The 27,516-nt window shown below is 42.4% G+C and overlaps 1 protein-coding gene across 3 annotated transcripts in view; it reads left to right on the top strand.

Moving 5' to 3' along the window:
- Window positions 1–150: 150 nt before the first annotated feature.
- Window positions 151–27,516, top strand: part of meis1b (Meis homeobox 1 b) — an 84,594-nt gene continuing 57,228 nt past the window's right edge. For 2 of the 3 annotated variants that reach the window (XR_006379820.1, XM_044213595.1), the window contains exons 1-7: window positions 970–1,440; window positions 2,600–2,820; window positions 3,948–4,089; window positions 4,411–4,461; window positions 5,029–5,079; window positions 6,437–6,583; window positions 15,764–15,875. Coding sequence is in view for 2 of the 3 variants with exons in the window: in XM_044213595.1 (XP_044069530.1) it covers window positions 1,372–1,440; window positions 2,600–2,820; window positions 3,948–4,089; window positions 4,411–4,461; window positions 5,029–5,079; window positions 6,437–6,583; window positions 15,764–15,875 (793 nt within the window). In the remaining variant the exon portion in view is untranslated. Of the gene's footprint in view, window positions 862–969; window positions 1,441–2,599; window positions 2,821–3,947; window positions 4,090–4,410; window positions 4,462–5,028; window positions 5,080–6,436; window positions 6,584–15,763; window positions 15,876–27,516 lie in introns of those variants that run through there. The other variant, XM_044213596.1, reaches the window with a different exon arrangement.

Genomic DNA, 27,516 nt, shown 5'->3' with positions numbered 1-27,516 from the left:
ATGCCTCTGTTGTTCCAGCTCGCGGTGCGGCTTGCTGGGCTCGCAGGGTCCTCCCACCCCCCCTCCTCTCCGCACGACTTGCTGCAGCCCGGTGCGTTGTGTAAGACGCGACCTGTTATGGCCACCACTACTTCCGGGTTTCAGCAGTCTGGTCCAGATCCTCCGCTCCTCCTCAGCTCAACACACACATCCATTGTACACAAACGGGCAGGCGGCTCATGCATACACGCGCACTCACACACATACAGGCACATACACACACACACATATACCCACACACGCTCAGCATCGATCGTGGCTCCTTTAAGAAAGCCTAAGCCAGAATTATCACCCCACCTCCTCTTGATCTCATCTAGACGCTTTTGCATAAGAAAATCAAGCCGGGAGCCGAGAGTGATCAAAGAAAACGAGAGGAGAGCTGCTTCATTTTTTAACTGTGATTGTGACCATTAACATTTAGGTGGTGCCGATCCCGTGGAGACGCGCGTCGGACCATCATTCATCCGGTACTTTTGACAAGCCCTTGCGTTTTGACTGACAGTCGGAGTGGCAAAAAGCCATGAGAGGCGCCAGTTTTGTTTGAGGGGCTATTTTATTTTCATCCTGGTTTTGGAAAAGGAGCCTGGCGCCGCTGCCCCGAGGATAGCCGAGGACCTATTCGCCGCGCCTGGGCTAAACTTGCGCAGAAAGCGGGGGCTGGCTTCACCGTTCCGTGGAAAAAAAGGCATACGGGATTTTGGCTGAAACATCTTCCCATTTATTTGGATTTTCTTTCTTCATTTCGTCTCCACCCTGGCCTCAGAGGGGATTTATCTAAACTGAAAGGACGACCAGGGAGTCAGGAGGGTTATGGCGCAACGGGTACGTAGGGCAATCCCCCCTAAAAAGTTTCTCTAAGTCTGCTGTGCTTGAATGCAATCCTGCACTGTAACGTGGCTTAATGACACACATACCCGCACGGACACACACTCGCGGCGAAAGTTTCTGTCTTCTATCTGACACATGGAGACACAATTTCATTTTTGGCGTCTTTTGGCACGGTATTACGCACGGTCGCACTCGTTTGCTCCACAAACCGGCCCACTGAGGGACATTGGAAGCGCGATCATATCTCACATCGGTTATGTTTTTTAGATTAGTTATGACAGGCCAGTTACTGGAAGCGAAATGGGGGAGGGCATAGAGGCAAAACAAATCTCCACATTTCTCCTCAGACCGTCAAGATTTCACATTGAGTGGAGCATTTATGAACAAACCAAAAATCCTTATTTCACCGTCAGTTCTCTTCACCACTCGGCTTTACACCGCAAAATGTGCTAAAACATGCAATATTAGCATAATGCCAGTGAGGCAGTTTTTAGTAATGAGGTGATGACAAACGCTTTGATTCATACTCTACAGGACTGCTTCAGAACAGCGGCTGGGATCTTCACACGGATGGTACACAGTGTAAAAGCAGAGATGTTAGGGACACACTGGACACATTTAGCTGCTTAGTTTGGCACTGGAGCTGCACCACGCTGGGGTTTGCACCTCTTTGCCTATAAGGTCGAAATGCTCAGCTTTAAGTGATAATGCTTTTTACTCTTTCCCCGGTTTGTCACTTCTAGAGAGCACTATCAATAATTCAAGCCTCTTTTTTTTTAATCCGTTGAAGGAGCAAACCTCGAATAAAGATTTTATTTTAGGCTTTTGCATAACAGAACCAACATATCTGCTTTTGAACACATTAGCAGAGTGTTTAATAACCACCAAACAACAATGTAAAGACGGGACTACGTTATTTAACTCAAAAACTGACACGTGGAAAAGTTTGAATATTCAGCTGCAGTTTAACATCGTCTGAAAAACACAACACGCGTTGACTTGCGTTTGTTTTACACTAATCACAGTGTGCTTGATGGATAATAACGTGCAGCACAATTATGAGCCTTTCAAATGAGAAAACACTTCAAGTAACAAGTTTAAGACATTTGTTGTTGTACACAGTGGAAACACAGGACAGCCTGGTTAATGATAATAATAAGAACTGAGCCATGTTGCAATAGGTTTACTTTTTGTACTCACAGTGTTTTTCAACATATTGAATAATTCATATTTATATTATTTATATCTGAGCTGCAAGGGTCACTGTGAATAAGTTGAGAACAAAACTAGTTTTCACTTCAGAATAGATGCTGTAGTTTTGAAGTCGCTTCGACTTCAGCGTCTTTAAAACTTGTTTTCTTGAAAACAAAGTAAGAGAACAGAAATTAAACGAGTGGGGAGAATTTATTTCTCTTTTGCATGTGTTACTAGTGTCAGTATTATGACAGAAAGCAGAAAAAGGCAGCTCAGTGCACCAGTGTCAGGAAACCACTTTGAATTAAGAAAAATGTTGAAACATGTCGACTTGTTTTGGAAATTAATGAAACTATTTCGCCCTGTTGGCAGATTTTTACTTTACTTTTTTATAAGAAAAAAAAAAACAAAACAAGACTCACTTTTAGCTTTTATAATATATTCCTGATGTGTGGTTTTATAGTAAAGTTATAACCAGAGTTTGACATATTCTTGTGCATTTATATTCACTGTGGCCCCGCGTGTTTGTTGTGTGCAGTACGAAGACTTGCCCCACTACGGGATGGACGGGGTGGGCATCCCGACCACCATGTACGGAGACCCGCACGGCGCCCGGTCCATGCAGGCGGTGCACCTCAACCATGGGCCCCAGCTGCACTCCCACCAGTACCCGCACACCGCCCACACCAACACCATGCCTCCCAGTATGGGCTCCTCCGTTAACGACGCTCTCAAGAGAGATAAAGACGCTATATACGGGTAGGTGCAAGCCTCCGGTCCGCGGGGAAACTCGCTCTCTGGCGGGCAGGCGTGCACCCAGGCCTGGAGGGGGCAGTCGGGGTGGGCTAGTGGGTGCAAAGTCAGTGCAAAGTCAGTCCCATAGCAGGAAAAACACCGGCACAATGCCCGGGACGGCCGTGCGTCTCGGTGAAGAGATTCAGAAAAACACTGGAGTCCAAACTGCTGCAGGGGCGCTGGTGAAGAGAATGGCTGCAGCCGTTATTTTTGCACAGTTCTGAATTTTATGCTTTTAAAGTCAATCATGTTATCACGTGTTTCTGCTGGGTAAACAACTGAGCAAATACTGGAGGAGTAAAAAGAAATATATAGTTTACTTATGGAGGCCGCCTCACGAATGTCCTGTTGTTAAGTATTTCACTGAAAAATGTATTTTGACTCTTAAAAATAATTATGAGACAAAGTCCACTTTAGTTAGAACTTCTAATATTTCCTTTTTAATTTAACTTGCTTAGTTTTTAAGTTTCATCGTTTATTATGAAGAAAATAATTAGCTACCTTCTCTCTTTTAACCATTTTAATTAATTGAATGTAATGTGCCAGGCTTCAGCAAATTAAAAATATATCATGTTTAAAGGAAGTCCTACATATGCATGCCATTTATCCATTTAGGAGTTAATTAAAAATTCTAAGCATGATGTTTTCACGGTGGCTAAACATGCCAGCAGTTTCACCATCTTACGCCATACTGACACAACTTTCAACACATTGCCCGCCTGCACACATCTCCTCTGATGACTTAAACAATAAATAATCAACAAATGCACGCACATTTAGTCGCCTGCAGCTTCAGAGGTTTTCACCAAACACACACACGCCTGGGATCCAAACGGAGACCTGTGCAAGAAATAGTTTGACTGACTCTAAAGCTTTTATGCTATTAGGCGCACCTAGATTTAATCACAGAAGTCTGCCCGCTGTTTGCAGCCTTTCTCCGAGCCTCCGCATAATATAATAGCATGGGCTGCAGCAGCATTCCCCATGGGCGAGTTGTTGAAGAGTAGCATGGCTGGCTAAATCTAGCCTGGAGTAGTCTTGACCCCGGCGCTGTTCTCTCTGGTGACATTTGCTATTGTGTGTGTTCCCAGGCACCCCCTGTTCCCCTTGCTTGCACTGATTTTTGAGAAATGTGAATTAGCGACTTGCACCCCCAGAGAGCCCGGGGTGGCAGGAGGAGACGTCTGTTCATCGGAATCTTTCAATGAAGACATAGCAGTGTTTGCAAAACAGGTCAGGAAAGTTTGACTTTTTTTAAATCTGCATGCTCGGGCTGGTTGAGCTTTTACCTGCATGAATTAGCCTTAGAAAGTGTGGAGCTCTGACTTTAGTGCGTAAAGTTAAAGAAAATAAAATGGCGTTCACTAATAAAAAAAAAGTGATTAAAAAACGTTTTAATGTCAGAGCGAGTGCGTAAGGTAGGAATTAATACACCATTATACACATTATGTCAACATTTGCATGTTACATTTAATCTTACATTATATATGCTGCAATTTATAATTGTATAATATTTTATATTCGCATGTTTTATAAAAATGTTTTTGCTTTTAGATTCGGGCAGAAAAGCCTTTATTTTCATCGAATCCAGAATTGGATAATCTGGTAAGATACATTATATTTTTTTACATGATTGCATTACCTATATGTTTTTGAATATGCCAGCTGTTGTTTGCATGTTTATTGGCGGGCTGTACATACATGTATGTGTCAGAGAGCCATGTGGTGCTGAAAAGTTAAAGCAGGATTGGAAGTGATGTTCCTCTTTTTGGGCTGCTTTGATATCATGATGGACCCTGGTTGTATCTGTAGATGAAGGGCCGCTGTAAGACAGCTGTCACAAACCTTTGAACTCTGCCTGGAAAGTTATTCTATTCATGCTTTTCACTTTGTACAGTTTGGTACTTTGAATGTGATGTGAGAGTAACGTTTTCCTCACGACTAGTTGGTGGCTAATAGATCTCTGACTCTGTGGCTTATTGCAGCGTCAGTCTGTACTGTATGCCTGCTCTCCATATTGCAATAACATCCAAGTTTAATATCAGTTCTACATCAAATCCATTCACATGAATATTTTCCTCGTCTGCAGATACTTGTATTGAGAAAAACGTGCCTGTTTAATATCAAGAGATGTGAGCAGCTCATTTTTTTATTGTTATTTTAATTTTTCAGATGATTCAAGCCATTCAAGTTTTACGATTTCATCTTCTGGAGCTGGAGAAGGTAATATTCTCTCGCCATTTCTGTCCAGTGTGCCGCTTCAGACCTATGGGCTGTATTTGCAAAAATGTAGTATATTTTTGCTAGTCGGTTATAATTAGCGTCAAAATCAATCATGGGGCCATTTCTCTTCCGCGTTTAATCACGACGCAAGCTGTTACAACTGGAACGGATATCTCTGTGCCCAAATCTCCCCGCATGTTTTAATGAAGTTTAATGCTGGCAGAAATTGCATGCAAGGTGAAACATATAGGCGAACTTTGGGGTTTTAGAAATGATTCTTTGTGGAGGGCAAAAGGCCCCAGGCAGCCATCTGTGGAGAGAGGGAGTAGTGGGTGTAAAACTCTGATTTGTCTTCGTATCAGATGGACTACAGTAGCATGTGCTGTCAACTCTGACCTAAACTTTAACGTTCTGAAACATTATCAAAGCTGTTAAAAGTTTTAGTTTTTAAAACTTGCTTCTCGTGCATCACCTTTTCTCAGATCATGCAGCCTGTAACGCATAAGAGGTTGTAAACTGTAAACAGGCTACTGTGCAACTGTGAAGACAATTTAGTAAATTAAGTTTAAGGTGGTTTGCAGTCCTCTGTATTTCACTGCCCAACTGACATTTTTGTTTCTCGGGCGATGGGCTACGCTGCATTGGCAGTGATAATGTAATAAGTAGACGAAATTAAACAGTTTACCTTAAATGTCAGTCAAGCGGGTCACCCTGCTCTAATGGCCACTACCCGGGGCACTGATGATGAATTTAACACGGGTGTTGAGTGCGTTGTAGCCCCTGAGCCCTCTTGTCACTGTCAATTTTCGACGATATCTCTATTTTGAGAGGAGAAAAAATTGTTATTATCACAGTCCGGAGCGCACTGCCACCACGGCACGGCACGGCACGGGAACTGAACACACATTTGCCGGAAGGAGGTCTTATTTCAGTTTTTATAATTTCAGAGCAAAGCTGAAGCAATATAAAAACTTTTTTGGGAGGCAGAATAAATAAAACAAATGAGGTTTTGACCATATTTAGCCTGATAATGTATCATAATGCCAAAACAATAACATGTTGTCAATGAGCAGTCATGTTTCATGTTAACTCTTTTAAAATATTTAAATAGTTTATATGCAACAACTGTGCCGTGAACGTCGGGTGTGCCAAATTTCCTAAAATCTCTTCGGGGATGTTTTGCATGTCACAGCCTGTCGTGTGTGTGTGTGTGTGTGTGTGTGTGTGTGTGTGTGTGTGTGTGTGTGTGTGTGTGTGAGTGTCAGCTGGGGCAGTGTTGTGGTTGCACATGTCACTGTTGTGTGATGATGTCCCTTTTGAGGTGAGTGTGTGATGCCTCTGCCTCGTCTCTCTGAAGGTACACGAGCTGTGTGATAATTTCTGTCACCGGTACATCAGCTGCTTGAAAGGCAAGATGCCCATCGACTTGGTCATAGACGACAGAGAGGGCGGGTCCAAATCAGACAGCGAGGAAATCACAAGATCATCGGTGGCCCTTGATCAGGTACATCTCTCTCTCTCTTTCTCCCTGTGTGTGTGTGTATGTAGCTATGTGTATGTGTGTGTGTTCTCCCTGCTGGCTATTCAGCTATTCTGGGTCACTACTCCGCTGCGCTGTTATTTGCATATGATTAAGGCCGTTTTACATTCCATCCATCGGAATGAAAAATTTTCTGAATAATGTTGCTATTATTGGCCCATTAAGACTTGAACCCGGAACCGACCTGGGAAGATTAGCTCGAAAAAGCATCGCCATAAACTTGACCTGTTTCATGTCGATTTTAATTTAGTGCCTCTCTCCATTTTTTCTCTCCTCTCTGTCTCTTTTTGAACCAAAACGAAACGTTATCAGCTCCTCTCTGTTGTGTAGCCCAGGAGAGCAGCAGCAGCAGGATGGGCTGCAGACTGTGGTTTAGGTGCCTTGGTTTCTCCACTGTGGAGTTCACGGTTCATTACGCATCTTGTCAGTATTTTTCCTTAGACATGAGTGCACATTGCTTATCGAGACCCCTCCTCTCCTCCTCCTTTATTTCGCTCGCAGCGCACAGATTCAGCACCAATACGAAGGTTTATTTTCGAAAGCTACAGAAGCAAGCGGGTATTAAAGGTAGATTAGGGAGTGTTTTCCTTTTGTGCCGATATCAGAGATAACCACAGCCTTCATTATGTGCTCCACTGACTGTTGGCACTCCGGGGACATTGTAGTCTGCGCACAGGCATGACCCTAATGGTCCATACACTGCCGTTAAATAATGATAACAGCAACCGATGATTAGAATTATGCAAATCTGGATTTTCGGCCATTAATAGCTCGAGTCATTTGTGCAGGAGACAGGGTTGCAGGCTATGAGACGATGTTTCAATAAGTTAAAGTATCCCAAGTTTTAAGGAATGGCTTAGGAGAGTAGCGGATAGAACCTATGGATGCCGATGAGGGGGGGAAAAAATCAAGTGTCCAAATTAAAGGGATTAGTTGGATATTCCGACATAAAAAGTAATGAAGCGATTAGGCTAAATAATTTAAATCCGCGGTCTTCCATATGGTTGAGTGGCTGGTCTGAGGAGAGAGAGAGACAGCCATCGGCTTTAATGTTCTGGGCTGAATGGCAGGACTGGGAGCGGACTGATGCCCGACTGGAAAGACCCCCACCCCGCCGCGCATGCACTCCCCCATCCCCGGCCCTTATGTCTGATTATGGAAATGAGAAAGATCACGCGGAAGATAATACTTCATTTAATCCAGGAACAGAATTAAATAACACAGACGCCACTTGTGCATTTAAGTGTCTCTTTGAACAGCTTGTTGTATTCTCTCGGGGATTCAGTTGTCAAAAGTTTTTTTTTTTATAGATAGGTCAGGACATGGAATGAAACCTTATTGTATATAGATAGGGAAATAGAGTAAACCCCTTGGGTTTCTAGGTATATGAAGAAAATTATGTTGTGCTTGGGGCACTGATGCAGATCTTTAATTGACTGTAAGATGAAGACATGGCCTATTTTAATATAATGATGGTCCCTACATGTAGCCAATTCAGGGCAAAACCACATAAGCTTATGTTTACACTGATATGCCAGAATAATATAAATGACCTACAGGCATAGTCTGCGTTAAAACACAGGGAAAACTTTTTGACAGATGTGTAATATTGAGGGATGGGCTGATGTTCCTGTGGGATAACATGGAGACTGTCCACAGCAGCAGGCTGTGTGTAAATGGGCATATCCAAACAGGCACAGGGTGCATGCCTCTCACTGCTGAATACTTATATTGTCAATCTAATGGCACTGCACTTCATAACTTACTTGCGGCTGAATATATATTTTTTTAGTTTTGTGGGCTATTTTTGTGTGACATCTTATCTGCAGTTGTTAGGCAGTGACATCCTTAACGAATTTGCGTTGTGTGTGCATTATCTCTTTCCATATGTATTTTTAATATATGCCCTCGGGCATAAAGTTGAAGTGGACTGGAAAAAAATGCTGAGAATTTGCACAAAAGAACAATGTTAACAAGATGGAGAAAGCAGGCTCATTTATTCATAAACCAATTTATTCCAGTAAGGCGACTGTAGCAGAGGAGAAAAAAAATGTCAGAGGAAAAAAATACTTTGAATTGATTAAACTCCACAATCCAACAATACTGACTTTTTTTGCTGTATTATGCACCCTTGCATCATAAGCGTAATTTTCTGAATATTCTTTACATGTCTTTGCATTGTTTTGTTAGCCTGCCTATGCAGGCGCGTATGGAGGGACTCTGAGCGCCCCTTTCAAAAGAAAGCAGAGCATAACTGAGAGGTGAAAAAGTCAGAGAGGCTCTGCGCTGGCTTGTGAATGCAGCCCAGCCAGTTTGGGCTCACCCTCCTGTGTTTGTGTGTGTCTTTTTGTGCAGGTGTGTGTATATAAATGTGCACGAGCTGTGTGCATGCATCTGTCTACAAGTGTATGCATATCTGTGTGTGTTTGTGTGTACGCTGCTGTGTGCATGTGTGTGTTCAGACTGGCCTGATAAATGCAGCACCCCCCTCAGGTGCTATGTGAGTGGAGTGACTGGTTAGCACCAGTTGGACTTTCTTAACCCTTTCCCTGCCGCTCCCTGGAGAGCTTCCCACCACATTTTCCTAATTTCTTCACTTGAGCAGCACATTTCCCCGTTAGACATATGCATCCTGCTTTGAGCTCGGCTGTATATAAACATAAAAGACACAATAAAAGTCCATTATTCTGAGTGAATTTTGCAGAGGCCTTTAATGTGGAAAGGCTTGTGTCCACACTGAATATGGCTGCGTCTGTCTCCGTCTTCTTGTTGTGGAAATGTGGCAGCAGTCGCTCTGCTGATTGCGTCCCTATTTGCCTGGCACACATGTTCACCTCAGTCTAAATAAGCAGGGAGGTATTTCCATGCCGCTGTACGTCATTTGCACAGTTGCCTTTAATTGCGCAGAGAGCACGGGGAGGGGCGTAGCAATTTGCTAATGAACTCAGAGGGCCCGGGCTCTCCGCTGTAGAGCAGAACACTACTAATAGTGCTGAGGACTCACTCCAAGTCTCAAGAGCTCCTCTACTTGATTGAGCCATGCAGGGTGAAGTGGGGCTGGAAATAATTGAAATTTCCCTTAAAAATATTCTCCGCTTGGCTTTTTGTGGATGTGAAAGAGTCTTAAATGATTATGAATACTCAGCAGTTGATCTGTTGAGATAATTCAGTGGAGAGATATATTTACATTAGAGAGGCTTTGTGGTACTGACATTTTCAATGTGATTTTTTTTTTTTTTTGGCTGTTGAAATCATGTAAAAAGAATGTGAAATAGCCTTCAATCTGAAATAACATCTATACATTTGGGATCCGTTGCTGTTTTTCTTATGTCCTGCACAATCTTTCCTAAACAAACCCTGCTTGTGTGAGCTTAGTGTTGTGGTCACTGTGTAAGAATTTACTCTTGATAGCACTATCGTGGTATCTTTCCCCAACAATTGGCACTGTTATGCCATACAAGTGCTGGTTTCCAGGTCAGTTAGACCCAGCAGAGTTGGTTTAGGTAACTCTGGCGGTCAAAGAGTGACCCCCCCTCCAACTCAATGGAAACCCTGACCGCTGGGGTCAGCCACTATTTTCCTAATCAGTACACCACTATCGCTAATCTATCCGCTTCTCGTTGAAGTATGGATCGAGTTACACCCGATTTAACAGAAGCACACACTCTCTTTTTTTCATTCCCTCTCTCTCCTACAGTGGCACACTGCTGATCTTAATACAAACTTTTGAATCATCGTGGTGATTGTTGGTAATAGCAGCTTTTGTAGTTGAATAGAGGAGAGGTTTGACCCCCACTCTGCCCCTACCTCCTCTACACCCCCTCCTTCTTCCTCTCCCCTGAACTCCCCCTTTTTTCCATTGGGGAGTGAATGCAGGGCGGCTGTTAAGGATTCAACAAGTGATACAAAGAGCCGACCACGTGACTTGTGTGTTTCTTAGCCTCTTCATTATTGTGGTGGAATAGCAAGTAGGGGTGATTCTGATTAAGCAAATCAAGGCCAGAGTGACTTCAAAGAACAGGAACGTCAGGAGCTTCTTATATACTTTCGTGTATTTTCAGACATCCACAGTGCATTTGTTTTGTTTTTTTGTGCTAAGTTGTGGATTTTTTCGGTTGATTTATTAGTTGTTTTTAAATCATGCAGTATTGCTGCATACTAGTGCTTAGTGGAGCCGCACTGTGTCACAGATACTCTGTTGTGATAGCCACAAAATCCCAATTGCAAATAAAGTTCTTGGCTTGTGTCTCGTGTTACTTATGATGGGCGGCCATGTCTGTCCCCGAGGCCTGCTGTGGTTTCTTTGGCTAAGTAAACAATAACCTGGCTTAACACATGTGTACTTAGCTAATGGAAAGTTCCTCTCCCCCTTAACCCCCTGCGAGCCTCTGACAATGGCCACCATCACAAACAGCCTGTCTCCAAGGGATCCACCAAGAACATCCCAGCGCAGCAGCTTTGAGTCAAGCTAGGCTAGGCTAACGAAGAAACCACAGCAAAACATGTCATTAAGAAATTACGCATGCCTTTTCATTCACAACTGGAAAAAAAGAAATAAGCTTTGTTTGGGGTTAGATAGCATTGAGGGGAGAGCACTCGAGTTAATGTTTTTGTTTGGATTTCAGCTCACAGAGAGTAAACAAGGAGTCTGTAGCGAGAGCTGGAGTGGAAGAGGCCACAGAGAAAGAAAATCAGTTTGTCAGTTTCCGCGAGTGTCATCTAAACGGACTTTGAAAGCTCTGGTAATTATCTCAAACATGTAATTATCTTTGGTTGTCTCTATGAGGTTAACCCACCAGTTTTAAAAAGCCGACTGAAGAGTACCTGACGGCTATTCAATGTAGCATACTTTACTTACTCAAGAGACCAAATCCAGTTTTCTCCCTCACCCCCTTCAGCAATTATAAGGTTATTCCTTCTTTCTTTGTCTATTGTGAAGAGTTAGGGAGGAAGGGGAGTGCAGAACAGAATGGGAGGGGGGGGGGTCTTTTGCTCTCTTACTCCTTTTTTTTTTGTACCACGCATACCATTATCAGCCCCTCTTTTCATTTTGGAAGCACTGATATTGCAGCGAGGGTAGGAGAGGGGTGGAGAGAGCAGAGAAAGCGAAGCTAGTTGGGCAAGCACTTGCCTGGCCGGTTATCAGAGAGGCAGATCCTGCTTTATCTAGTCACAGTGGAAAGCAAAGTAAACAAGAGTTTACAATAGCTGGCCTTTCAGCCCCTTTCACTAACAGCTTCCCCACCAGCATTCAGCGGAGTGGGAGAATGTGTCCGGAGTTATTGCAGGCCATCTCGCTGCTGCAACACATGGCATTCTCGCAGATTTCAACTTGAGGAAGCAGTGCTGTTGCAAAGGTCAAAAATGATGTTAAAGAAAACAACCGCAGAGAACAGATGCACCAAAGCATTCTGGGGGATGGAGTAGCCCAACTGTCATCTTTGATTCAGATGTACCACCACAGAAGAGTGTATGTGTGGGGGGTTATTTGGATATTTATGTCTGTGCCGTTAAGTATGCACATATGATTATTCCCGCACGCTTGCTGGCACAGAGTGAAAAGTAAATATCCATATCATCACAAAAGATATTTCAGAGTGAGGAAAGAGGGGAGGGTGGGGGCAAAGCACAACAACCTTAACCATTTTCTTTATTATTGCAAATGAATTGGCAAGGCAACATTTCTTGCATGAGCGCTTGTATGATATGGGGCCTGGCACAGCGAGAAAGGGAAGCCCCCCTCGCATCTTAAGACGCGGCACAATGAGAATGCATTGGATTGGAATGCCTCACCGATCATAGCGGAATCAGAATTTCCAGCAAGGAAAATCTTTTCATGGCGAATTAGGGTGGTGGAGGGAAGAGAAATGGTAATGAAAAAAAAGAAAAAGAGGAAAAAAAGGTATGCATGGCTCACAAACAGGGTTCCCTCGGCTTGGCGCGGCAGATTTAAGAACTTTAGCTAAAGCTAGGCAGAATAGAATGTGGAAAATTGAATTTACTAAACAATTAAGCATTGAATTAATCTACATCCTGCACAGGGGAGAGCGAGAGAGAAAGAGTTAAAGAGAGAGAGAGAGAGAGAGAGAGAGGGCGAGAGAGAGAGAGAGAGGGCGAGAGACCATGGCGGCTCATTAAGGGGACAGAATAAATCAAGCGTGAAGCCATGTGTGCAGAGGGACAGCTCTCTCTTTCTCTCAGTTTCCTCGAGCTTTCTGTTTATGCATCTATTCATCTTTTGAATTTACATATCCCATATTGTGAAGGTGGACCTCTACATTGTGTGCTGTAGTCTTGTTGGCCCAGGGTGTGTGTTTTTTTTAGTCGCTGTGTGTCTTATGGTCCAGGTGTGTGCGTTTGTTAAATAGGGACTGTGAGTATGGCGGTTCTGTGATGTGTTTGCATAAGGTAGATGAAACGTATTTGTGTGTGTGTGTGTGTGTGTGTGTGTGTACAAGCTAAGTGACCAAAAATGTGTTTTAGTGTATTTGTGTATGGGTGTGTGCACACATGCTGTGCGACCTGTGTGTACTGGTATGTGTGTGTGGGTTGTGTGATCTCAGCCGTGTGTGTATTAATTGCGTGTTAGATCAGTGCCGGGCCTGTTCCGTCCAAGGGCGGCCTGTGATTATAAATAAACTCCCCGTCCCTTCGGAGATGCCACCAGGTCCTGTCTCAGCCCCGCCCCCTTTCCCATGGGGCCTCAGCTGCCACCTCCCAGCAGGCAAAGCGCTCTTTTGTTCAATTACAGCTAATGCAGTAGTTTGCCATTTCCCCCCTCCACTTTCTAATTATATTTTCCTGTGGAATTTGTTACAGAATTAAAACAAAAAGAAAATGAAAAAACATATCCTTTTTGCGAGCTGAGGCTCTTGGTTTTTTTCAATACTTGCCGTTCGACGTCCCCGGGGTACTGTGCTATTCTTTTTCACAGAGCTCTGAATAAACAAGTTCTGCTCATTTTTAAAAGCTGCACTTTCGGAGGAGCTGGCAAAAGCCAGTGTTAACTGTTTGCGTGCTGAGCATGTGGTCTGGATTACCTCACTTCTGATGTTCTCTGGAGTTACTCGGTCATGCACGGGTGTTTCATTTTTCAGTGTTCTACAGTCAGCAAAAAAAGAATTTGTAAGAGGTGGAAAAAAAACCCTGCTTGGTATCTTATCCTCGTTAAAATCAACGTTTATCTACCCAATCACCATCCTAGTCATGCCTTTGTGCATTGACTTTCCTCTTTATTGCAAAGCCTCAAAGCCTAATTTGGAAAACAACGATTATATCGTCCATGTAAGCACTGGATTATAATTTCATAGCCCAGGAACATCAAACGGGCTCTAATAGACCCCAAATGTGTTGAATTTGCTGACTTGTATATTCTTTTCTGCTATTTTATTCCATCTACATTTTCTTTAAAACAAACCCTGTGTCATGAATTAATGTCTACTTTTTTGTCATAATTCTAAATTCGGCTCCAAATCCTCCTCGCAGAGGCAGCGCTGCTTGTAGTATCCCAATTGAAACCAGTTGTTCCCCAGTGTGTTTCTCTCCCTCCTCTCTTCCTCTGTGTTTCTATCACTCATTTCGTCACGTAGCCCTAAAAGCGTGATGCAAACACCACATTGCCCCTTGATATCTGCTTCATTTGATTTGACAGAGCAAAGATAGGCTCACGCGGGTGGCAGAGTAGGCTCGAGTAAGTGTTTGTGTGTGTGTGTGTGTTTTGTTTGTTGCGTGTTTGTGATAGCTAGCTGCGTGTGATAAGACATTAGATCCCATTTCCTTCTATTTTGAAGTCTCTTTTCTCTCCTGTCCTCAGTGCTAATGTTGCTTTTCAGAGGCACTGGGAGATAAGAGGTTACATCTGGTTTAGTTTCAACAATATGTAGCAGCTTCGTATAGGGCATAGTGTGATTTGAGTGTGTGTGTTTGTTTTATCCAATGTCTATGTATATGTGCATGTGTGTAAGCACCAAATCTCTAAATGTGTATGTGTGTGAGGGAACTTAATATGTCTGTATCTGACTGTGTGTTTTTGTATTTGATGTTCGCTTACTTGTGTGTGTCTTCCCTTCATCCTTCTGTCTGGATAATTTTCTCCACCGTCCAGTGTGCAGCTGACACTCATCTGGCCTAAGACTGTCCTTTACCCTTACACCCACACACACACACACACACACACACACACACACACACACACAGCTTACTATATATAAACTCAGGTCTCCCGAGTCTCTCCCTTATGTCTAGTCAGCTGCTTGTGCTCATGTGTTATTTTTCTTGAAGTCATAGAGAAAGGAATGGACTTGCACTTTGTGGTAATACTTCAACTTTTTCATTTGTCTATATAAAGTTTTAAGTCAGCTTCAGTTTGGTTGGTCATGCAATATTTTTGTTTAATTTTTTGTTTGAGAAAAGACTGTGGGAAAACTTCAGCTTATTTGGTTATGTCTCTGTTCTGGCTCTGCTTCCCAAAATGAAATTTAAATCTACATTAGTGGGATTGGTCATCCATTTTCATTTTTGGACAAAACAGAGGATTTATACTTATGTAGCAATACTTTGAGTTATTTACCTCTCTCTCCGTCTCTCTCTGGTCTGCTCTGCTTGGATGACATCACTCCCTGGCGCTCGCTGCGGCCTATCTTAAGTTGTAGCTGTTTTGTATTTTCATCTGCTAGTGGTTTGAGCCAAATGGAGGCAGCCGTGGATTGCATGCCTCAGAAAGCTGGGAACTAATACAACATGTTCACTCACTCTTCGTCTGGGCCTTTCTCTTCATCGAGCCCCAATAATCCTCATTCCATAAGATCGTTGCAGGGGCTCACACACACTGCGTGACTGGGCTGAGAGTTAGCAAATTATGTTCATTTATGAGTTTTGTTGAGTGTAAGTTTGTGTTTTTTGTACGTGTTTGGGCTTCCTTCCACATATTGTGCAGTATACTGTATGTAGACAGAACTTTTCAAAAGGAGATAATAGAATATGCACGCGTAAAAAAAAATCACAATTACACGTAAAATTGACTAACTAATGATGGAAGATAAACACAAGACGTTAGACCTTAGATTAACTGACTGATCTCTCTGTCTCTCTCTCTCTCTCTCTCTCTCTCTCTCTCTCTCTCTCTCTTTTCTCTCTCTACAACAGACGTCCTGGAACAGAGATCATGATGACACAGCGTCCACGCGCTCTGGAGGAACGCCGGGGCCGTCCAGCGGCGGACACACATCACACAGCGGCGACAACAGCAGCGAACAGGGTAAGTGACTGAGTTTCTTTGTCTGCATCTTTTTCTTATTAATTAGGTGGTGGAGAAGGGGAGGACAGGGACATAGTTTACATGTACAGCAACTGCTAGATTATATCATATACATCAAGTACATGATAGAAAACTTTATTATGTGTTCAGACGAGGTTTGACAGGCTTATTCAGGCTGTTTGAAGAGGGATTAAGTTTTTGCAACAGCTCACAGTTGCTGCTACTAAAGAGAGGAGAGGTCAGGGTCAGCTATAAGAGCTTACTTCTGGACCTGGTAGGCATTCGCTGTCTTGCTCAGGGACACAGTGGCAGAGCAGACTTGTAGTGGTAGATGGCTCGTACCCGAGTCTAGAGAATGGTTTCTGTCTTCCTGGTTCCACCCTGGCAATTGTTTCACACTACAGTCCTCTAGCATGCAGTTCGCTTTACATCTGAGCATATTTGCTTGTGTTTGTGTGCTCTTGCTTTTATTATTTCCCAGACTATGCAGTTCATATTGTATGTACTGTTTGACTACTTAGCTTGCAGAACCCCCTACCAAGTAGGTGGCCCTTTCTGCTCTCTTTCTCGTCTCAGTTTTCTGAAGATTCAGGAATTCTTTTCTGTTGTCATATAAACCCCTTGTCATAAGCTGTTGATTTTCATGTTTTAGTGTTGTTTGAAGGATTGCATGCACCTGTTTGAGGAAATTCTCTTTTATGAGGCCCATAAAACCATTTCAAGTTTCCTCAGTGGATGTCACTGAATATATAGCTAAAAACAAGGCAGTTTTTAATTTTTTTTTTTTTTTTTTTTTTTTTTTACAGAAAATGTAAAGCTGACATGTTTGAGAGATTTTTCTGACATTAATGTTTAGTCATCTCTTATCAAGAAGAAATGGCTTCGAAGCTTGCAACTGTTACTACAGGTTGCTTGCATCTGTGACAGTTTCTATAAATTTGAACTTAGACCAAAAAAATCTCTGGGTAGGAATTGTTTACTAAATGTGCAAAATGCAAAATGTATATTGTATGTATATGTAGAATATTGATTTTTTTGTTTTCATTGATATTATGTTTAGCCTCAAATTTAAAGGGTCCAGTCTCCCTCTTGAACAGCCTCTGCTGAGGCTGGATGTGTATGCATTCTTTGAATGTGTGTGTGTTTGTGTGTGTGTGTTTGTGTGTGTGTGTGTGAGAGAGAGAGAGAGAGAGAGAGAGAGAGAGAGAGAGAGAGAGAGAGAGAGAGAGAGAGAGAGAGAGGCAGCAGTGGGAGAATGGGTTGGTGGTGGTGGGGCGGCGTTGCAAACAAACTGTAGGCAAAAAAGCAACTTCATATATTATTGAAGGCGATGTCAAGGCGAGCAGTTTGCAGGGTTGCCAGTGCCAGGAGGCAGAGCCTGGGTGGGAGCAGAGAGCGCCGCCATGCCTTCCACTCCAGTGAGCAGCCATTTATATAGTCAACACATACATGCTCTCTGTCTCTCTTTGTGTCTCTGTCTGTCTCATTCTCTCTCTCTTTCTGTGTCTTTCACACACAATCTCTTTCTCTCTCTCACATACTGTTTGTCTTTCTTTCTCACTCGTCATTAATGCTAGACAGTAGAGCTGAGGGACTGAGAGGTGAGACACGAGTTGAGATAAAAATAAAAGATAGACAGATGATGTGGAAGAGAGCGAAAGAAAAGAGTGAAATTACAGTGAAACAGGGGAAGACAAAGCAATATTGTGTGTGTGTGTATGTGCATGCCTCTTCCTCTGATGACTAATGGTCTGGGGCAGCCAGGCAAGATTTGATTGGTCGCTCTAATGAGCGTGCTCTGTGCCGAGTTTGGGTTCCTGCTTCTGTGACCTTTGCCCTCTATTGACCAAACTGACACTTCATTTTTCACATCTTTCCAATTATAGGCCCACTCCTTATGTTGACCCGCCTCCTCTCACTCTCTGTCTCTCTCTCTATATCTCCTCATATCTCTCTCCTACCCCGGCTATTGTAGGTTTTTGTTTGTTGTTGAAGTTCATTAGAGGGTAAAAAGTGGGGTAGTGTGTGTATACATGTGCAGATTCTGTATGTGTATGTATGTCGGTGTGTGTCAGTTTAATGAATGAGGTGCTTTGAAGTGTTAAACATGATGAATGTATGTAGGTATCAAGATGTCTGCAGGTCCTGAAACATGTTTGCTAAATTAGTATAAATTTAAGATGGTACAAAGTAGTAACATTGCCTAAAATCTGTTTTTTTCAGCCATATTTCTTTTTCAGTTTCATTACCATAAGCGTCAAATTAATACAGAGACTGTGTAACATTATAATATGTAAAACAGGGTGCCCTGGTAGCTCACCTGGTAGAGCGCCTACCGTGTATCAAGGCTTACCGCAGTGGCCTGGGTTTGAATCTGGCCTGGGCCCTTTGCTGCATGTCATCCCCTCTCTCTCTCCCCCCTACCTTTCCTGTCTCTCTTCTCTGTGACTATCTAATAAAGCAGAAATGCCCCCCAAAAAACTAAAAAAAAATATGTAAAACACTTTTTCATCTGCAAAGACAGATGGATTTATCGTCCCTTTATTAATTTCCTATTGTTATCATTTGTTTTTACACTTTCATTAACTATTTTCAACAATAATAATATAATAATAATATCAAATTTCCACTTACACTATGTGGCCAAAATATATATGGACTCTTGCTCCCTGCAGCCAGGTTCCTTCTTCTTCCTTCGTTTTGGAATGAGACCTTCAAAAATGGGTATAATGATCAGGTGTCCACATACTTTTGGCCACGTAGTGTATTTCTCTTAATTTAGGTATTTAAACCCAGGTAGCATTAAACAGCTCTTTCAACATGTTTCTGAAACCTGCAGACACCCTAATTTCTGCTTGTATGTGTGTGATTGCTTTGTTTATATGGTGTTTATGTGGACACACAGAATGTAGAGCATCAGGGCGCAGTGACAACAGTAAATTCCGGAGGACATCTTGGACTGGTTTCAGGTTTATATGGGTTAAGAGCTATCACTGCCACGTCATATTGGCTCTGGCAAATTGTGTGTCAGTCACTTGGTAATCCCAGTAAGCTGGTTATTTATCTGTTTGGCACTTTGCTCACTCTCTCCCCGACAGTTTCATCCCACTGTCTCTCCTCCCTTTTTCTCGCTCTTTCATCTTCGCATCCTCCCTCTCTTCTCCAGTTTTCCCTTGTCTCCCACCTACTCTCGCATCTCCCTCTTTCATTTTGCTCTCAGTCGGTTTCTCTCTCCTTGTGAACCCCATGCTTTTCTCTCTCTCCTCCCCATTTTTTTTCTATGCCTCCCACTCACTCTAAAACACTACCTTTGTTTATCCTTCTTCTTTCCCTTTCTCTCACCTCTCTTTGTTCCTTTCGCTCTCTTTTTCTTCCCCATCTTTCTCTCTTCCATTTTTCACATCTCTGTTTTTTCTCTTTGTTTCCATCTAGTCATCTTTTTCTCTCATCTTTCTTCTTCGTGCTGTTTCTTTCTGACCTGTTTATCTTTCACACTGTCCCTTTCTCATCTAATTTTTCTCTTCTTCTCATCTTTCTTTCTCAGTTTCACTTCCTTGCTTCTCTTCTCTATCGTCACTCCTCTTCTTGCACTCTTTTTCTCTTACCTCTTTCCTTATTTCCTCCTCCCATTTCTTCATGTTTCATTCTTGTATTTTCCCCCACCCTCGTTCTCTCTCTGTTACAGATTGCTTTCTCACTGACCTTTCCCTCTGTCTTTCTCTTCCACTTTCTTCATTTTCTTCCTCTCTGCCTGTAGAGCTGCACAGCTAATGGCCATCTTTCTCTCCGTTACTCATTCTCTCTTTTTTCTCTCATCTATCCGTCAATCTGCCCCCTTCACTCCTTCTACTCAGTCTATCAAGCCACCCTCTTACTCTCTCTTCTCCTTCTACCTCTCCTTCTCCCTATTTATCTATATCTTTTGCCCCCTTCTTCCTTCCATCCTCCCCCTCCAGCAGAGTGAAACAGCTCAGAGGAAGGATGCTGGATGGTCAAGGGCCTTTAACTAGTGAACTCCAGTCTCCTCTCTCCGCCTTTTTTCTGAGGCTATTCCTGAGACAAACACATGCTCCGCTCTGCCCTCTGCTCTGAACGCTCCACTACCCGCTGGTATAAAAATCCCCATCTCCTCCCAGAAACGTAACATTCAGTCTCTCAAATCCAAGAACTGCAGGAATTCTGAGGAGGTCTCCGCATTATGTAAGATCAGAGGTCTCCATGCGCATGTTGTTGAACTTGAATGCAGGAGAAGATACTCGTTCTAATGCAAAGTAATCGATAACGTGATAATGTGATGTTTAATGATAAGTCTTAGACCTTTTATTCATCAGCAGGTGTTTTGCAGTGATTTCTCAGTGTCACAGTAAGAATGTGAGCAATTAAAAAAAGATACTTTTTTATTTTTGCATGTGGTGACAATGCTCACATGCTGAGTTCTTATGGGTGTTTATGCTTTGACCACAATACCGGGGGTATTTTCTAGCACTGAATTCCATTGGCAATCAGAAAAAAATGGAGGGAGGATCACATTTGCTTCACACATGTCATTAAAATCAGTCCTGGGTGTCTCCTCTCTCACTAAAAGAGCAGACAAAGACAAAAGCCTCTTATTTTTCTCCTCCCTTTCTCTGGGAGGTCTTTGTAAACATCCACAAGCTTCGACAGGGAGAGTCGGAGAGCGGCCCTGTAGTTAATTAGTCCCACTCTATTAGCCCAGCGGTTTGCTAGCTAGTTCCTACCAACAGGCCCCTTTGTTTAATACCCAGAAGCCCTCTGGAGAAGCCTCATTTTAGCTGTTGTTGCCTTGGATCATGCTTTTCTGTGAAGAGTAATGCTCGAAGGGCAGAGGAAAAGCCAACAGATCATATATGCCTGCGATGGAGGGGGGGTCCCTCACGGACATGAGTGGGCCCTCTTTTTCTCCCAGTATAAAGTACTCCTCTTTGCCTGTGTGAATTTGTAAGGACACCCCTTGGCTTCTCCGAGGGCCTGGCGCGCGAGGGAAACAGAATAACATTCAGGCACTGAATCGGGCAGCTGCAGCGATGTGGATGCGAGTTGAGCAGAGGAGCGGAGCAGAGTGTTTGCTCTGTTTTTGAAAGCAACAGGGTTTCCCTCTCCGCTTGTCAGAAACATCCAGGGAGTGAGGCGATGACTGGCGATATTAGATATGTATCACCAATTACCCAGACCGTTTGTAAAAAGTACAGTGTGCCGCGCCAAGGCAAATAGCTCCCTGTGTTAGTGTCTGCATAAACTTCTAGTGTCTGAGTAGTGGCCTGAGATTTCTGGTTGTTGGTCTTATATTTAGCTCAGGTTTTTTTTCTTTGGCTGGTGTAGTTGGAGGAATGCAAAATGTAAAATATTATATTTGCTTTTAAAGCCTAATGTGTAGTTCATAGTCTAATGTTGTAGTTAATATCTGCTGCTCGAGGTCCTGTTGTCCTTGAACTAATTGCTCCAGTCTGTTTTATGAAATTCCTTCATATTCATTGTACCGATGATTAGAGTGAATTCAACTTTGATGTGTGAATGAATGAAGGAATTAATAGAACCCTGTAACATATGTGAGAAAACAAATAAGCTCAGGAATATACTGTAAAGTATCACTTAAAGGAAAAGACCTGTGGTGCCCTAATGGATGAAGAATTTCAATTCAGTAAAATTTTATTTATATAGCTCCAATTCATAGCAGAAGTTATCTCATTGCACTTTTCCTATAGAGCAGTTCTAGACTATACTCTTTATAATATTATTTACAGAGACCCAACATTTACAGAGACCCAGGAAACTTTTACCCGATCAGTTGCCAGTTCGAATCCCAGCTGGGATCATCTTGGGGGAGGATGCGGCACTTGGCCTGCCTTTTCTTCAGGATGTGGCTCTTAAAACATTTGGATAGCTTTCCTGTTTTGATATATATGTGAATATTGTGTCCTAACACAGCTTCACCCCATTCATTCTGAATCACTGTATATAACCTCCGCTGGCTGTGAATCCCCATCGATCAGGCTGGAATATTCCTGATGTTGTCATCCATCCATCTATCCTTCCACCCATCCACCCATTCATCCACCCTCCGACCTCTGTGCCCTCCAACAAGGTCAGGCCACAGCGGAGCTGTTGCTTTCTGTCTCCTCATTGGCTAGTCTCCAGGGCCGGGGCGAGCAAACGGGGACATCAACAGGGATGCCAGGCAATCAGCAGCCAGATTCAGCTCATCCAATCACTCGGCTTCACGTGGCCCCCTCAAAGTCACCGATTAATTGGTCCGATTGTCCAGTAGACTGGAAGAGAGAATTGTGAGTGTCTGTGTGGTGTGTGAGTGTGTATTCCCCTCCCTGAATAGCTTTTCTCTCCCAGTAGCCTTTAGCTGCTCTTGAAATTTTTCTGTTGCAATAATGAGTTAAAGACTCATTATTAAGAGAATTAGATGCACTTTTATAAGTAAGTAAGTACTGTAAAGACATAGGAATGTGTATTGGTTGCATTAGCACACATACAGTGACAACTTTGAGAGTATAAATTTGATATCTTGCAGTTTCAAAATTCTTACATACATACAACACAGCAGTGTTGTAATGTTGAATTTATGAAAAGCATTCATTTGTGCACATATCAAAACTCAAAGAAAAAAACTCAAAGTGTTAATTATTTTTGACCAAACATTAAAAATGCATAAATCTGCAAGTGGAAATATGGAACCTAAAAGAAACAGTACTTTTTTGTACAGTACAGTTTTGTGTGTAGGTTGTCTAGACGTTGTGTAGACATTATCGAGGAAGATCCTCAGTCCGGTAATTGTCTTTCTGGTGTCCAACTTTCCTGGTAATCTGTTTATATGTGAGGCTCTGTGGGTAGATAAAAGGTATGTGGTTCACTTGATTAGTCTGCAGTCTCTATTACTGGAGGTGTGTGTGTGTAAGTACAGTAGCTGGCAGAGACAAATCTCTCTTTGATTTCCTCAGTTTGAACACAAGGAAAAAAGAGAGGAAGAAGACGAAAGTGAAACAAAAGGACAGAAAGAAAAATGAGAGAGTAAGATAAGGAGGAAGGAAGAGAATCTGAGTGAATGCTGTGAAGACATTTTGATGCTGACTAGAGCAGTGTGTGTGTGTGTGTGTGTGTGTGTGTGTGTGTGTGAAAATCCTATAGTGATTGAGGAAAAGAGAGAGAGACAGGGCAGTTATCCCTGATGAGTGTGTTAAGTGCTGCTGAGTGTTGTTTGGGAGTCTATTGAGGCGTATGAACCGCTGCTAGCAAACAGCAATATCTTCTCTGCCAGTTCAGATGTGAAAGAGTTGTGGCCAGGTTTGTTGTGAGCTGTTTCATGTAGGAATTATTTCCTTTCTACATGAAACTGCTCACAACAAGGTATGTAGATTATCTTGAGTAACCAAGTAACCAAGTCATGATTTCTGGAAAGAGACATTGCTGTTGAGTTTTTCAAATGTATTTTTTGGTGCTTTGAGCACCACAAGCCGAGTGCCATGTAGTTCCATTATATTCAAAAAATGCAGACATCTCTACAGCCGATATCTCTAAAACTCGACAACTCACTCCAAAATAATTTAGATGGATAAATAGCACTACAGGTAAGAGGTAAAAAACTGTCCCTTTAAACTAGTGAAGTGTGTGTGAACATGTGTCCATGTGTTAAAAAAGGGTCACAAGAGCACTTTCAGTTCACATGCTGTTTATGAAAATCAATATTTGAAAGGCATAAAGGTAAATGCACCTCAAAACACCTTGAGAAAACATCCCTTGACGACTCAGCATTGCTGATAGGAATGTTTATTCAGCCTCAGCTGGATTTACTGCATCTCAAACATTATTATCTGTAGTTACCTGGTAAAAGAGATGTTTGGCCTTTCAGTGTCCAATCACGACCTCTATCTCTCAGATTCACTGAGATCTTTATGACTGTGCTCTATTGCGGTGGCTGACGCGTCAACCAACATGTAGTGACTCGCCTTGCAGAAAACGATAGCCCTCAATGACTTTTTATTGCCTTGTAGGCAATAAGCAAACTCGGAGTGGCCTGAGTTTGCCCCTCTTGGAAAAGAGGAAATTGTATCAGGTTCCCACAGCGAGGGGCCAGTTTGCTTTTAGGATTATGGCTGGTGTCACTGGGCTGCTGGGGTCGTGTGGAAGAAAGAGTCAGAAATACAAGTAAACAAAGTGACTTCCTCCACCCTCTCCAGTTAACTCCTCTCCTCTCCTCTCCTCTCCTCTCCTCTCCTCTCCTCTCCTCTCCTCTGCCTCCTTTCACACATGAAACGAGCTTCTGCTTTGTCAGTCAGCGTCACTAACTTGTGTTTTATTGGCTTGTGTGAATGTCTCGGCTGTGAGAAGGTAATAGTCATAAAACAGTTTGATAAGGTGTCAGGAGTTATTTGACTGTTTGACTTTGAGATTTATTTGCTGTTTGTTGCTGAGCATCTGTACACATCATCATGTGAGCCTTATATTTATACATATTGGCTCTATGTTTTTAATTTCTCTCATAGCCTCTGTCTCCTTCTCTTTTCTCTCTATATGCCTTTTGCTCTCACTAAGTCCTTGTTTTTTTTACTTTCTGTAATAACATTCAGAGGAATGTGTGCTGTGCACATTTTGGAGGTGAATAAAATGTTTCCCCCTGTCTCTCTGTTACTTTAAATCCCCCCTGCATTCGTTCAGTCTGTCTCTCTCCGTCTGTTGCTTACATGTGGGCATGTTTGCATGACTGAAGAAATGCAAAGTCTAGCCCAGACTATTACAATATGCCTTGTGTGCACAATTTACATGAAATACATATTCATTCATGACATGCATGCGCACAAAATAGCTTCTCTCTCCTTCTTCCCCTGTCTCTCTCATGCCTTCACTCAGTCGTTGTGCTTGCTCAGGATGTGTTCTGTTCAGAAAGTCTTTCAAATAAAAACATTGATATCATTAATGTCTCTCATTTCTTACAATGAGATGTGACGCCTTTTATCTTCCTTATTTTACCCATAAAAGCACTTGGATCACACCATGTAGTTTGCTGCTGCTCCAAGATAGAGTACAACAGCCGTTCATTTGAGGAAGAAAAAAGAAAAGAGGTTCTACTTCATTTGCTTCAGTGAGGGAGAGCAAGCAGGAGGGAAATGTATCTTTAGCTCCCATGTTATAATTGTGGCATGCTAATGATGTAGACACATTCTCACTGTCTGTTTACAGGAAGCGCTCTTCTTTAATTTGCGACTGGCGTGAATGCCAAATGCCTATATCTAATTACTGGTGTTTGCTAAAAGATACTATTTACACACACTTTTTGCCTTGTAGAGGTCTCTTGTGTGTTAGGGTGGAGAGATTATGTCAAGAAAAGTTAAATGTGTAAACGTGGTAAAGACTAGTTTTCTTTTTTCAATTTTATCTCCAACATTTTACTGTCTGTGTGCAGGAAGTCGAAATTAGGATAAGAAGAGTTTTTTTCCACATATGATTTTTACATTTAAACATGAAGATGTTTTCATTCAGTGCTTCTAAATTCAAGATCTTGTTTGAAAAGTGTCAACTGAGGACTCCATTCAGGTTTATTTCTGTATGAAGCACCATAATTTGCACCATTCTAGTGTAATCAGGTCCTGAAAGAAGATGCCACTTTTCTCAAATTACTGGATATCTCCTTTTGGAAGGAAATTCTTTAGCTTTGATTTGCAAATGTAAACAAGTTGAAATGTGGTAATGCACTTGTCATGCAAATGACAAAGGACAGAAAGTTGAAGCATGCTCATTCACTTTATTTAAATTATTTGTGTGGAGGGTCTTGTGTTCTTGCCATGCGAAACTTGTCATAGCGCAGAATGGTGACAAATTTGGAATATGTCCCCAGTTTGTGTTCCTTATTTTGTCTGTTTTCAATTCAGCCACAAATTGCCTGGAATCACACAGGGACACACATGCACGATACCCACAGACACACAAGCTCTCACAGGCAGAAAATGCCCTGGTTCTCAATCATGGCCAGAACAGGTTCATAGGGAATCACAGCGACTCATCACTGACGTGTCACAACACATTACATCTGGCCGATAAAACAACCTTAAACTCTCTCTCCTCTTTCTGTCTTTCCATTTCCCTTGCCCCTGATTGTGCCTCCCTCCTCTTTCTCCCTTGAAGAGGAGCTGAGCTCAGGGCCCAGGAGGCCTCTGATCAGATAGATGTTAACTTTTCAGGAAAAACCCTGATAGCAGGCTGGAGAATTCAGACAATCACCTCTAACAGTGGATGACAGAAGTGACCAAATGAGCTTTCTCATGAGCTTTCCTACTGTACAGAAAAAAGCTACAATTAATACATTTTTTCAGAGTTATGATTATTTGATGGATATGAAATAGACCTACTGTAGTTAGGGCATTCACTTATATGGAAGGAGAATAAGAGAGAGAAGGAATTGAGGAGGGAGGGGGAGAGCAAAGAGACAGGGTATTAGCACTTTGTTCAGTGGAGAAGCATTGTTTGGCCCCTTGGCACACACAAGAACACACATACAAATAAGCAACTCACACACACACACACACACACGCACAGAGCACCGTTTATTTAAGCTTTTGATAAAGAGATTAGCCCCATCATCCTACGCTCTTAAGCTAGCCAAGGGGGTCCGTGTTCAGGAAATCCTGGCTTTCCTGACACATGGGCTTATAGGGGGAACCTGGCTCAAGCAACACTTATATGATATTAATACAGTTCCTAATGGTCAGATTAACATGATTTGGTCTTAAAAATGGAGGGCAGTTTGGTCCAATTGGTATATTTCACTGGAGAGTTTCAAAGCAGTAAAGGGAAAAGAGACAAAGAGAGGTCAATAGAAAGTTAGTAAGAGAGAGAAAAGGATGGAAACAGAACAAGGAGTTGAAGTAGTTGTGCCAGCTGGGCTGTTTCTTTTCTTTATTATTAGCCCGATCACAGTGGTTGGAGTCCAGCTTATAGCTACAAACAGCGAAGTGCTAATTTTAGCCTCCAAAGAGGATAAGGATAAATAGCTTGCTGCCAGTTTGCCATATGGTCCCCTGCCGATTATATTGTGTCAGGAATATTTTCACCCCACCCCCATCCCTACCCCAACACACAAACATACACTGATACACACTCACATATCTCTTGTTTCAGCATTCATGGTGCAAGAGATGGCTTTATCTCAACATGTGGATATGATTGAGGGGTACATTTGCAAAAGGCAGAGTTTTAGAAAGAATATTATCAAACACATTTCATTATTAAACATATTTATAACACATTGTCAAGCCTGTGAAGGTGTACTATCCCTAAAAAGTCACAGAATTAGTTTTTATTTAGTACAATTAATCTCTTTTTAAGAATAGAAATATACAGTACATCATGCTGAAACTGTAATTTTCAGACAGGAAGTTGTTGTTGTGGTGATGGTGGTCTCAACCAGCAGTTTTTTTTGTCCACTATAGCTTCCAGCTGAAGGTAACATTTGGCCTCTTCTGTAATCTCCTGCAACTTGGTTTATATTCTCACTTGTAAATGTGAGCCCTGTAGAAGAATAAAAATGAGTCTCTCTCCGTCAACACACACATGCATATGTTCACATGTAAATGCAACACACACTCACACAGCCACTCTCCATTATTCTCTCACTCTCTCA

Source organism: Siniperca chuatsi, linkage group LG11, assembly GCF_020085105.1.
Source record: "Siniperca chuatsi isolate FFG_IHB_CAS linkage group LG11, ASM2008510v1, whole genome shotgun sequence".
Lineage (NCBI taxonomy): Eukaryota > Metazoa > Chordata > Actinopteri > Centrarchiformes > Sinipercidae > Siniperca > Siniperca chuatsi.
This window is presented reverse-complemented; position numbering and strand designations above follow the sequence as displayed.